Source organism: Drosophila sulfurigaster, chromosome 3 (assembly GCF_023558435.1).
Source record: "Drosophila sulfurigaster albostrigata strain 15112-1811.04 chromosome 3, ASM2355843v2, whole genome shotgun sequence".
Lineage (NCBI taxonomy): Eukaryota > Metazoa > Arthropoda > Insecta > Diptera > Drosophilidae > Drosophila > Drosophila sulfurigaster.
Window position 1 is genome coordinate 33,596,192 of NC_084883.1, and position 13,592 is coordinate 33,609,783.

Sequence of the window (13,592 nt, forward strand, 5' to 3'; positions counted from 1 at the left end):
TTTTATTGTTTATTTGGTTAATTCTAACTAAAATACCGTGATGTTTTGGTTCTATTGAAAACGGATGGCAATTATCTTACTTGTATCTTTCTAACAAGTTTTTTTATTTTAAATATAATTGCTTATTTGTAAACTATTGTTATACTAAATATTTATGAGGTCTCCAAAAACATTCCATGGTGAAATAAATAATACGACAACATGATAGAAGTGGGTTTTTATACCCGCTACCCATAGGGTAGAAGGGTATTATAACTTTGTGCCGGCAGGAAATGTATGTAACAGTTAGAACGAGGCATCTCCGACCGTATACAGTATATATATTCTTGATCAGCATCAACAGCCAATGTCTGTCTGTCCGTCTGTGTGTCTGTCCGTCTGTCCGTATGAACACCTAGATCTCAGAGACTACAAGAGATAGAGCTATAATTTTTATTCGACAGCATTTTTTATGTTTGCACGCCGATCAAGTTTGTTTTAAATTTTTGCCACGCCCACTTCCGCCCCCGCATATCAATAAAATCGAATAACAAGCGTAATTTTCAAGCTACAGCTGCAAATTTTGGTGTATACAATAATAACTATAGTATTTATGATTTCTGATTGCGATCAGATAGAAAATGTGGAAGTTATTGAAGAAATACTTTTGTATGGCAAAACCGCCTACTTACTATTGAATGTGGTACTATATTGATATAACAAATATACCGTTTGATATATTTTTAGTATATTTGTATTTTGGTATGTTCTGAAAAAATACCGCAATACTTAGCTTTTATTCAAAATGGGTAGCGGGTATCTCACAGTCGAGCACACTCGACTGTAACTTTCTTACTTGTTAGTAATGACTTTAAACATACTAAATGTCGGCAAAATAATTTTAGTATCGGTCGTTATAAAAAAACAGATTGGTAATCAGATCGAATAAAATATAATGTTTTGATTGAAAAACGCCAGCCATTGGGGGTAGTACGATAATTGCTAGAAAAAATTCCGTGTCAATGATAATGTACGTCACTTGTTGCGTATCATGCATCGTTCTCAGCTGGTCGCTGATCAGACGGTCTATCAGTCGGCCAGTCAGCTCGCAGAGCTGTAAATATTGATATAGTATACGATATCAAAGAGCCAATCGAATAACAGTATGCGAGTAGGTGACGCTTCTGCAATTGCGAGACAAAAGGTGCCTAGAAATGGTGTCAGATCGGATGTCAGCTGATGGCAGAAAGTCAAGAAATGGTTTAACTATTTACATATATTCATGGCAGACAATGAACATGGATAGTTTGCCCCCCAGATACTGTTATGTTTGAAAAGAAGTGCGGTGACTGGCTTCCTGCTGTGGAGCGCGTTAGATGGGATCCGCTGGAAACTGAAACCAAAACAATTCTAATTATTTAATAAAGCAAAAACAAAAAGAAAAGAAAGACTACAACTAAAAGATGGCAAGCGAGGTACGCTTGAATTAAATTACACAAACACAAACGCAACACACAGCCTTAAACGATGAAAAGAAGTGCAACAAATGTAGGCAATGCCAAAGCTTTTGGACTTGGGCTAGACAGTTGGGAGATTGATCCATGGCAGGCTTATGGGTATTCATTACATGGTAACTATCTCCCTCTCAGTCTCTCTGTGTGTGTTTGTGTGTGTGAGGGTGTGGTAGGGAAAAGCGAGTACGAACAACGACAGAAATACGAGTTGATCGACAATCTCTCACATATGCACGACGACGACGACAACGATGTCGAGTCCATTGTAAAAATCTTCTCAGGTGTAACAGGTTTCTCAGATTTAAGCAGAGCAGAGCCATGTGCTCCACACAGTCGTCTCTGGCTCTCGCCTCGTTATCAGTCGTAATCGTGATCGCAATCGCTCGCGTATTCCAAAGGAGTATTTACACAAAATATAAATCAAATGCCATATGCACCATCCAGTTCAAATTGAAGAACTGAGATCGATTGGTGCATAGATATATCGCCAAAAAAATACAAATTTTTATTACAATTCTAGCACCATTCGAAATCAGTGCTTTTTATTGGAACCGATCAGCGGTGCATCAACAAAACAAAAAGCAAAAAGAGTTTATAAAGTGTTGAAATAAAAGTGCAAAATATTGTTATCAATTCTGTGTCATTCAACTGCGTTTCAACTTTTTTCATCAGCATGCAAATTAAGTGCAAATATTGGCTTGAACTGTCGACCGCGATCATGGCTGAAGCCTCTCAAGTGCCGCAAAAAAAGGTTTCGCATTCCGGTTTGTCTAGGGCTCGTCAGTTAACAAATCAATTAGAAATCATTTTATTATAAATACTGTGGAGATTTACCAGACGGAAAGCATAGTAAAAAAAAACTGCAATTCATTCAACAATGATTAAAATATAAAAAAGAGTTCTCTATACAGTAGATTAATTGATAAGATGAAGAATAAATGAATAGAAATATTTTAAATTGGCTTTCAGTTATGCAATTCAAGTTTAATAGCATAGTTAATATATTGTAGTTTGTTCAAGTAGTTTCAATATAGAATGATTTACATTTTGCATAGATATTTTGGAAATTTTAATTAAATAAGCTTCAAAAGTGAATTTGAAGAAATACAATAAATAATATTATATAACATTAACATACAAAATATAATAAACTTAAACTTCTGTTAAACAGCATAATAAATAATGAATTATAAATTACAAAAAAATAGTATGTTGAAATTATTTTACAAATAATAAGTTTTTCTTTTTAAAAATACATAATTGAAGTACAAATTGTAACAAAAAATATAAACTAGTGTGAACACAATTTTTGTAAATTCACTAAAAACAAAACTCAGTTGCTGGAAGTCACGAAATATGTCGCCTATATGTGAAATTAAAGTTCCCTTTAATGAATCAACAGTAAAACCCCAGGAAGAGGTCAATGTTTGTTTCTAAGGTTGGATCTCTTGTCTGTGGAATAGAAATGCCCGAAATCTTATCGCCAATAAAAATTAATAAGCCATTGATAATTTACACCTGTTGTTATGAGTGTGGCTAATTTAAAAATAATTATCGTCCTGTTATCATATTTTCGGTAACATAAATCTTCCTGAAAATCGCATTAATAAATAAGCACAAAAATGTGTGTAAGCGAAGACTAGAAAAATATGCCAAATTCCAATTGAATCAGAATAGTCGAAACGACGATCGGCGATCAAGGCCATAAAAATGGAAATCCTAATCTTAACATTATTTGTACAATCTGCCTTAAAAAGAAAAAAACAAGACAAGAATGCATCAACGCAATGAGCTTTGACAAGAGGCAATAATGCTGTGCTAATTTTAGGGAAGGGGTTCGACTTTTTGCTGCTCTGCTGCTACTGGTTCTGTGCGTCTATTCTGCCTGATAGCAATACAATAATACAATCTGACATTCCGAAATCTTATCTGCAGTGAAATAGTAATTGCTTTCTTAATATATGCCTCTGACATTATGGAAGTTCCAGCGCTTTTGTGATGTTGTCCAGCCGTATAAATGCCAACTTCACATTTCGTCGTCAGTTAGTATAGTTTTCATCGACCGTCAAGAAACAGTTCTCAAAAAATATGCAAGGTCTGTCTGTGCATTGTTAAGTGAAAGTTGGAAAGGAGTTTTAACAATTTTTAAATATTTTGCAGTTTTGCTCGCATTGCTCGCATTTGCTGCGCTTTTGGAGCTAAGCAGCCAAACAGAGTATGTCGGAATAAGCGAGGATATCTGTCGCCTCTTTCCAGATGGCACGAAGCTGCGACAGCCGGGATACTGCGATCGCTGGATTGTTTGCCAGGACTTCAAGAGCACCACCGGCGGCACCTGCACAGCGCCACAAGTCTTCAATTTGAGCAAGGGAACTTGTCAAGCTTCACTGGACAAGACGGATACTTACTGTGATTCGCCTTGTTCTTCAAAGACTAGTGGATACGTGGGCGACACCTTCAACTGCGCCAATTGGTATTACTGCGATAAGGCTACCACTTTGAGCAGTGGCATATGTCCATACAGCATGCACTTTGATCAGAATCAACAGATGTGCGTCTATCCCAAGGATGCCATGTGCACTGCCCAATTTGAACTGGTTCAAGTTGTCCCAGCGAAGACCAACATCAAGGACGAAAGCAACTGCGATAAGTATCTGACAGCCAGTGCTGGTAAGCTCACCACGGTCAACTGTACCACAGACCTCTACTACGATGTCTACACGGGAGCGTGTATCAAAAAGTCGCTTGTGGAATGCGCGAAGCATCCGTTGCCCACTGAGGTTTGTGGCAACAAGAAGCTGGCGATCCGCAATAAATTTGTCGCCGATGGAGCCACCTGCCGTGGCTATTACTATTGCCATGATCTCGGCTCTGGTGTCCCGGATCCCTCACCGCTCTGGCAACAATGTCCAGTCGCGTATTTCTTCAACGAGGAGCGCAGCATATGCGAAGAACGTGCCCATCGGAAGTGCGTTGAGGATCGCTGCGATGGTCGCGACGATGGCTTCGAAGTGGCCGAAGTTCCCGGCTGCCAGCATTACATTAAGTGTGTGAATGGTGCCCAGTCTGGGGATATTTTGGAGTGCGATGATGGCATGTACTTCGATGCACTGGCTCAAAAGTGCACCACCGTAAAACAGACCTATGGCGCATGCAGCGAATAAAACTGTGCTCAGCCTAAAAGTATGCAATAGAAATATATAAAATTTATGTCTCTCGAAAATTGTTTCTGCAATTAACTTCACATATCAGCCCGCTTAAAAAGTAAAAAGAAATATTGAAGGCAATGAAAATATATATAAATTTAGTTTATATCTCAAGAAAATTATTTGTCAGTCCGTTTAATAAGAGCAATAAAAATTTAAAATCACCATAACATTTGAAATATTGAAAGTAAAAGAAAGCTTTGAATTGAATAGAATGATAATAAAGCATGATGACTAACTTCTCTTTCAAAAACACAATTAACCTAATGTTAATATGTGTATTACGATTTGTAGAGAGCTGTGCATCAATTCGATAAAACGAAACTTAACTTTTAGGGAAGGGGTTCGACTTTTTGCTGCTTTGCTTCTACTGGTTCTGTGCTGCTGTTTTAGCTGATAGCAAAACAATAATACTATGTTATATTCCGAAATCTTATCTCCATTGAAATAGTAATTGCTTTCTTAATATATGACTCTGACATTATAGGAGTTTCAGCGCATTTTAGATGTTCTCCAGTTGTATAAATACCAGATACCCAATTTGCCGGCAGTTAGTTTGGTTCTTATTAACCAACAAGACACAGTTCATAAACAACTATGCATGGTCTGTCTCGGAATTCTCAAGTGATAGTTTCAAAGCAGTGATAAATAATTTCAAATATTTTGCAGTTTTGCTTGCTTTGTTGGCATTTTCTGCGCTTTTGCAGCTCAGTAGTCAAACTGAATACCTAGGTGTCAGTGAGGATATTTGTCGCCTGTTTCCGGATGGCACAAAACTACGTCAGCCGGGATACTGCGATCGGTGGATTGTTTGCAAGAACTTTAAAAGCACCGCAGGTGGCCTCTGTGTTGACGGACTACAATACAATTTATTAAGGAACGCATGTTACAAATCTCTGGAAAAGTCAGATACTTATTGTGACGCGCCTTGCACTTCAAAGACTAGTGGATACGTTGGCGACACCTTCAATTGTGCCAATTGGTATTATTGTAATAAGACTGAACTTTTGGGCAGTGGACAATGTGCCAACAATATGTATTTTGATCAGACTCAGCAGATGTGTGTTTATCCCAAGGATGCTGTTTGCAATGCAAAATTCGAACTTGCTCAAGTTGTGCCAGCGAAGACCAACATCAAGGACGAAAGCAACTGCGATAAGTATCTGACAGCCAGTGCTGGTAAGCTCACTACAGTCAACTGTACCACCGGCCTCTACTACGATGTAAACACTGGAAAGTGCATCAAAAAGTCGTTGGTGCAATGCTCGAAGATTCCGTTACCCGATGAAGTTTGTGGCAACAAAAAGCTTGCGAAGCGAGACAAATTTTCAGCTGATGGTGGCACCTGTCGAGGATACTTCTATTGCCATGATCTCGGCTCTGGTGTCCCAGATCCCTCACCTCTTTGGCAGCAGTGTCCTGTGGAATATTTCTTTAACGAAGAGCGCAGCATGTGCGAAGAACGTGCCCATCGGAAGTGCGTTGAGGATCGCTGCGATGGTCGCGACGATGGTTTCGAAGTGGCCGAAGTTCCCGGTTGCCAACATTACATTAAGTGTGTGAATGGCGCCCAGTCTGGTAATACTTTGCAGTGCGCTAATGGCATGTACTTCGATGCACAGGCTCAAAAGTGCACCACCGTAAAACAGAGTTATGGCGCATGCAGCGAATAAAACTGTGTTCAGCCCAAAAGTATGCAATGAAAATGTATTATATTTGTATTGCGAAAATTGTTTATCTCCTATATATAGAACTTACTATATATGTGAATAAAATTGGAATTTCTATGTCAAATTGTTTTATTTTTTATTTATTTTACAATTGCAAGAAAGTTTTAGTCCGATTTCAAAGCGAAAAGATACTTAGCTTATATATGATTTTCTGCAAAAAAATTTAATAATATCACTGCAACTTTAAGAAATTAGCACTACACCCCATTAAGCCAAATAAAAAATAAAATAACTCGGTGATTGGTAAAACAGAATTGGTCTCATGTAAATACATATATGAATTACTCGTTTTACACGAGACCTCAATTTACAGCGGCGTGTTGTACTAACAAGCAGTGTTATTTAACAGCGTCAAGCAGTTTCGCAGTTAAGTTAACTTTGGTTTACAAGCAGTGCTGATGCTTGTACGTTACTTTTTAAACCTTCAATGTAAAATCTTGGTTGTTGAAAACTCAATTATTCGCATTTTCAAAGTTATTTTAACATTTTTTCAACCTTTTAACTTAATCGAAATTCAACTACTCGTTTTTATATTGTATTTCAGTATAATTTATTTTGCTATCAGTTTGTTTTATAAAGTTTATCTTTTGACGAATTAATTTCTGTTTGGAATCGGAAACAACATTTTCTTTCCAAGTTAGTTGAATTCCAGAGCTATGACTAAACTTGCTCCCTTATTTATTAATGGCCCAACCCGTCTGTCTAGCTGCCATTGCAATCTTGTGGAGTGCACTGCAGAGCAGTGGCAGCTGCCAGACGACACACGGTCCAACCCCCAATGCACTGAGGGGCGGCACAACTCCCAGTTTTGGGAGAGTAAAATACGCTGCATAGAACTCCAGTTTGCAGCCAGTCTGCAGCCTGTTTACAGTCTGCACAAATTTCCCTTTTTTCTATGTACTGACTTTCGCTGTGGTTTTCATTTTAGACTTCGATGTGACATGAAAGCCAACCCAGAGACAAAAACACGACCAACAAAAAAAAAGAAAAAAAAAAGAAGAAAATAAAACGAATAACCAACGTGGGAGTGTGTTAGTAAGACTAATTGACTTTGCTGATGCACTTCGAAAAATGATTCATTTTCGGTCTGGACACGATTTACACGTGTTCAACAAATATGCAATGAACAATTATTTTAAATTTCTTTTATTATTTGCTGCGTATGTAGAAGAATGTGTCTTAATTTATGCATTGCATACTTCAAATTGGAATTTATATGCATTTATTTTATTTGTTTATCCGAATGCATATTAATCAAGACTCTAGTCACTAACTGTTGTCAGTTATACAAATTATTATTGATTGACTAATAAATTACTTTTATTGTTATTTAATTTTATTTTTTAATGCAATTTATTATTATTTTTTATAGTTTTCAGAAGTAAACATATTATTTTAATTATATATTAATCTTGAAATAAGATTCTTATGTTAAAAAATCTTATTTAAAGTTTAAAAACTTTCAGCAAGAATATTTTATTCTACATTAAAAAGAAGATTGCAAATTTTGATTTAAATTTTCGATCTTAAAAATAAAGAATTCTGCTTTTGTCTCTTAAAGTGTTGAAATTTCCTCCCTCTAAAATTAGAACATAATTTCCGATGTTGTTGCTGTGCTCAATCTTGGGTTCAAACTCTAGTAACTGATATTAACAAAATTTAATTAAATGTCTAAAAAAAACACTCATTCTCTTTTGTTTTTTTTTTATTTGAAACAATCTAAATTTTAGATTGCTTGTTCAACATTTTCTAAATATTTTATATATATAAACTAAAACATAACACAATTAACTACGCATGCTATCTATTCTAAAGTATTAATAATATTTATTATTATGCTTATATTTCTTCAACATATTTGTGCGTAAAGTACTCCAGATAGAATCATATATAATTGTTCCCTGTCTATCAGTTTTATCGTGTTTGAAATACTATTTCCTCGCCTTCGACATGGTTACGACGACATGGTCTGCTGTCTGGGTTAATATCAGATGCATGTCGCCTTTTGTTGGGGCACTCAGACAACACCCCATGGGTTGTGCGCTCTTTGCTGTCGAGCTATTGAGTTGTTGGGGGTTGTCCTCTGTTCTCTGTCCTCTATCCTCTATCCGCTGTCCGCTATTCGTTGTCCGTTGTCCGTTGTCCTTGTTGGCATTGTGGTTTATGGCTCGGCTCTAATGTCGAGTGTGTGGAGAGCACTGTTATTGGATTCTGTCTGGCTGAGGACCCATGTTTTGGGGTATAAAGCTATGCCCATCTATCAACAACAGTTATAACAAATATTTCGCTCTTATTGAGTATTTCATTTGTTTTTGTGTGTCGCGCGAATGTCGCGGAAAGTTCTAGAATAGAATAGAATAGAATCGCATAGAATAGCATAGAGTAACGGTATCCACCCTCTTTGTTGGCTGAGATCTAAAATGTGCTGGGTTGATTTCACTGCTGCGCTGCGTCACGTTCGCTTGCCACTCTGCCACACTGCCGCATGCCACTTGCCACAGCAGTCGACTGCTGACTGCCCATTGCTGTCTGCCATTTTGGCTTTTCCTGTAGGAAGCTTGCATATTTTACGTGCTCCATCCACGTCGTTGTTGTTGTCCTCGTTCTCGTTCTCATCCTCGTCCCCGTTGTTGTTGCTGCTGTCGAGTATTTTGTCTGTCTGCGCTGTTTGCTTTGCTGCGTTGCTGTGTGTGCTGCTGCCCCAACTCTATGCATTTATCGATTGAAATGTGTCTCAGGCTGTGAAATACAGGTCATTGATCTGCTCGTGCCACGATGCGACCAAAATCCTTCTCGTTCTCGTTCTCTTTCTCTTTCTCTCTGTGTGCACTCAGCGACCCATTCGGGAAGAGACTCGACTGAAAGTTTGTGACAGCTTCCCCCCCAAAAAATAAGTAAAGTGCTTGCAAGTCTTGCTGGCGAGTCTGAGTGAAGCCCCATTTTTAGGATAAGCATTTATTAGTTAAGCAGATATACGAATTAATTCCCTTTCCATTTTAATTGTCAGCCAGTCAGCCACCCGAAGAGGAGGAGTGAGAGTTGAGCAGACGAAAGCAGTTGCTTCCTGACCGAACAAGGAAAACACCGGAAAATGGCGACGATAACGAAATTGTTTTCTAGCTTTGGGGTAGTGGGGCAGCCATACAGTGAAGACAGACGAAGGGAGGAGAGGAGAACAGGAGAGTAGGGTGCACTTTATGCTGTTGGGCAAACTGTACCAAAAGTGTGCATGGCATTTTACCAAGGCAACGTGGCAACCACTAGACCAGGCCATATAGCCAGGCCCAGACTGTGGTAGAAAGAGAAACCAACTGCGACTTATGGCCCAGGATACGAGAACGAGTCGAGTCGAGTCGAAGCGAGTCGAGGCAAGGCAAGGCGAGTCGAGTATGTTTGCCAAAGTTTCGCTGAGGGTTGCAATTCAGGCGGAAAATGAAAATTAAAATAAATGAAAAGAAAGAGACATACAATAAAAAAGTAAAAAACCAAAAACAAAATGAAATAAAATAGGAACAGAAGCAGAAATAATGCAGCGACGAGGACTGAACTGTTCTCGTTGTGGTTCAATGACCAATTGGCGGCGATGCTATCACGGCTCGACATGGCACGGCATGTGCTGAATGGTGTTTGAATGGTCCACACCTTGCCGCACACTTGGCCGCATCGCATCGCTAATGCTGAAAAGCTAACGATGATTCTTCTGGTCAATGCAAGGTCGATGAACGCATTGCCCGCTGACCGCTTCCCGTTCCACGCTGCAAGTTGCACGTTGCGCGTTGCAACTGATAAATCTGCTGCTAGCGATGCTCAGCCAATAGTTAACGTGTCAAAGCGAAACTTGTTTTGTTTTCCTTTCTATTTTTTTTTTTGTGGGTTTGGGGGGAAAACCACGCAGAGTGATTTGCGGCTTGATTTTCAATAAGCCAACGTTGCTCAAATCCATGGCCATTTCTATTGGTAGTTATTTATATGGATGAAATGGGATTTAGGTGTATATTTTATATGGTGTTGAAAATAGTAAATATACAGTTTATTTCATTTATATTTAAAACGAATTTATTTCGTGGCAGTTTTATTGATAAATCTGCAATGCGATCAGATAATAAACAAAGTAAGTTAGTAAAGTTTGTACTAACAGAGTAAGCAGTGCAAAGTGCTAGGTAGGTATGTACTGCTTGCGCGTGTATTGTAATATAAGCAGTGCAAAACCAAACAATTGGATTACAAGCAGTGCATCACCCTAACAATTAAATTATGAGAATTCAGTTTTCTTTCTAAACCAATTTTTGAATAAACCAATTTTGAATACAACAATTAAATATACAATTTTAAATGATACAAACTTAGAAATATATTTAATCGTCGTATGATAAATAGACGCACTCCTAATGATGGAGGTGCATTCATTGCAGTTGGCAGACAAAGTGCAGACTGCGCATGCGCTGCCAGGAGAGGCGACTCCGATGAGGATATTGGCCTTTTAGAGTTTACTCGTTAATGCCATAATCATGTGAAAGCGAGGCATGCTCCCAAGAGAAACGCCACCGTCATCGTTGTGTGTGGCATCGTCATAACGCCACTCTCACGTGAAATTCATGGACACCGCCTCTGGCATTGACAGCAGACTGTGTGCGGCATTGTGGCATTGGCCATGGCATTCAACATGGTAGCACATTCGTGTGTGTGTGTGTGTGTGTATGTGTGTTTGCATGTGTGTGTTCCGTATCGTAAGGACTTTCACAAGGACTTTCAGACTTATTCAAGTGATTGACATTGCGATCTGCAGCCGCAATTCGAAACAAACACGAGTCCTTGTTAGCTCATTTCTAAAGGTTATTTCAACCAACTGGAAATATTTATAAGCTTTATTAAGTTGTATTCCTAAAAAAGGCGCAGCTAAGTTTAACTAAACTTGTATATGAAATAATTTGTAAATATATGCATATTATTTACTGCCTTGTCTGTCAATTTTTGTCATCACCCATTCGACTTTGCATCACAGATATCAAAAGACAAAACTTACTTAATGCTCCTTATATAAAAATTCAAATGCAGTGAGTTACAAAAATCAATAGTAATATATCGAAGTACTTGAAGCTTTATTATATTAAGAATAGTTCACTTTAATTAAAATTTATTAATATGCATAGAAGCAACTACAAATTGTCGAAAATATATTAAATAACTAATGGTTCTAAAAATTGCCAACAACTGAAGGACTTTTGATCCTTGAGGGCATTGATTGGCAAAATATTGTTTGCTACTTTCAGTCCAGTTGATCCGAATATCGAGTCACACTAAGATCTGGATTATCTATAGTTATATTCCTCCTATATTTTTCAAGACAATTGGCAAATAACGAATCGATTTCTGCGCAGGAATAATATTTTCTCTTAGCTTTCAAATTTCTTTTCTCTTTTGCCATTGTAATTTTACGCTTTGATTCCGCTTTTTCTACCGTAATCTCAATTGAATTAGAGGTCTGACCATCGAGAGGTTCACTGAGTTGTAAAATATTATTATCATCGACCAGTTTTGTCATCCCAAGCTTTGGAGGAGTTCTTGCTTCGGAGTTTTCAGGATTATTTATAGTTTTGATTTTCTTATATTTTTTAAAATAGTAGGCAAAAAGCGAATCTATTTCTGTGGGGGAACATCTTTTCTTGTTAGCTTCAAAACATCGTTGGTTTTTGTGTTTTGTGATTTTAAGCCTCGAATCCACATTTTTTGAAACTTCCTCCATTGGTTTTGACTTCTGATTCTCGAGAACGATATTGAGTGGCATCTTATTGTTTGTATCTTCTAATAGTTCGAAGTGTTCACGATTATTGGTCGTTTTCATGTTCCGGTACTCTTCAAAGTATCTGGAAAACAACGTATCTATTTCTTCGGGGGAATATCTTTTCTTTTTAGCTTCAATATTTCGTTTGTCTTAACGTTTTCTAAAACTTCCTCCATGGGTTTTGACTTCTGATCCTCGAGAAGTAAACACAGGACTGAAGGATACAACCAATATGTTGCCTTTTAATCAATATATTGGTTGTATCCTTCGGTCCTGTGTTTACTTCAGAATTTTCAGAATTATTTATGGTTTTTATATTCTTGTATTCTTCAAAGTAGCTGGAAAATAACAAATCTATTTCTGCGGGGGAATATCTTTTGTTGTTAGCTTTAAAACTTTGTTTGTTTTTGCGATTTCTGTTTTTAAGCTTCGAATCCACATTTTTCGAAACTTCCTCCGTTGGTTTTGACTTCTGATTCTTTAGAACGATATTGAGTGGCAACTTGTTTGTATCTTCTAATACTATGGAATTACTATTTACTTCAACGTGTTCACGATTAGTGATCTTTTTCATGTTCCGGTATTCTTCAAAGCATCTGGAAAACAACGTATCTATTTCTTCGGGGGAATATTTTTTCTTTTTAGCTGTTGAATTTTGTTTCATTTTAGCGGCACGCTTAAGGTTCTAAATTGTAAATGGATGTATGGATTAATGTAACGATGAATCTTTTGGACTTACCCCATCTTGCTTTTGAGGAGTGATCCATGGAATTGCATTTGCTCCAGATGCAAATTGTAGGTTTTGTCCAGTGCGCACCAAGATGCCCAAAAAAGTTAAATTGTCTAGCGACTGCCTAACAAGCGAATCTTTATCATGCTTGTAATACACCACATGATCGTTGATCTTCTTTTCGTTCACAAAACCATAATCAGAGTCAGTGTACTGAAGTTCAGCGATCGCCTTCATAACACCGACGTTGATCTCGGTGGGTATACCGAAATTGTCCATAATGAAATCTATAGTTTTTGGAATGTGTGCTTATGAGTTTAGTTATCACACTAAAATGTATTGCAAATGTAACTTTGACTTGACTTTCAGTTTGACTACTTGATTAATACATTTTGTAAAGAGAAGTAAAATTTAAATATTAAATGGAGTAGCAGGATAAAAAAAAATTTCAATAAAAGTTGCATCACCATTTTTATTAATTATAAGGTTGTTTATACTGACTGATGACTGATGTGAAGATGGCAAATCATAACAAATAGAAGCTTTATCCCATGGCAATAATTTAAAGATCCGTTGATCATAATCGCTTAGAAGTTATATTCTAACAAGTCATTAATACATTATTATGTAAAAATAAATGATATGAATTAA

At 37.4% G+C, this 13,592-nt stretch overlaps 3 protein-coding genes across 3 annotated transcripts; 2 read left to right on the plus strand and 1 right to left on the minus strand.

Annotated features, from left to right (window-relative positions):
- Positions 1-2,775: 2,775 nt before the first annotated feature.
- On the plus strand, positions 2,776-4,776 carry LOC133843781 (peritrophin-44). The gene is made up of 2 exons (XM_062277468.1): positions 2,776-3,588; positions 3,654-4,776. The coding sequence occupies exons 1-2, from the start codon at positions 3,582-3,584 to the stop codon at positions 4,655-4,657; spliced, it is 1,011 nt and encodes a 336-aa protein (XP_062133452.1). The 5' UTR covers positions 2,776-3,581; the 3' UTR covers positions 4,658-4,776.
- Positions 4,777-5,088: 312 nt separating this feature from the next.
- On the plus strand, positions 5,089-6,479 carry LOC133843782 (peritrophin-44-like). Its single transcript, XM_062277469.1, has 2 exons — positions 5,089-5,303; positions 5,369-6,479. The coding sequence occupies exons 1-2, from the start codon at positions 5,297-5,299 to the stop codon at positions 6,370-6,372; spliced, it is 1,011 nt and encodes a 336-aa protein (XP_062133453.1). The 5' UTR covers positions 5,089-5,296; the 3' UTR covers positions 6,373-6,479.
- A 5,892-nt stretch (positions 6,480-12,371) lies between these two features.
- LOC133840036 (uncharacterized) lies at positions 12,372-13,301 on the minus strand. Its single transcript, XM_062271688.1, has 3 exons — positions 13,208-13,301; positions 12,951-12,991; positions 12,372-12,896 (listed from the first exon to the last, which is right to left on the minus strand). The coding sequence occupies exons 1-3, from the start codon at positions 13,218-13,220 to the stop codon at positions 12,372-12,374; spliced, it is 579 nt and encodes a 192-aa protein (XP_062127672.1). The 5' UTR covers positions 13,221-13,301.
- Between the last annotated feature and the right edge of the window lie 291 nt (positions 13,302-13,592).

Coding starts and splice junctions, on each gene's coding strand:
- LOC133840036 (XM_062271688.1), bottom strand. Junction 12,897..12,950: donor CTCCTCAAAAGCAAGATGGG/GTAAGTCCAAAA, acceptor TTTACAATTTAG/AACCTTAAGCGTGCCGCTAA.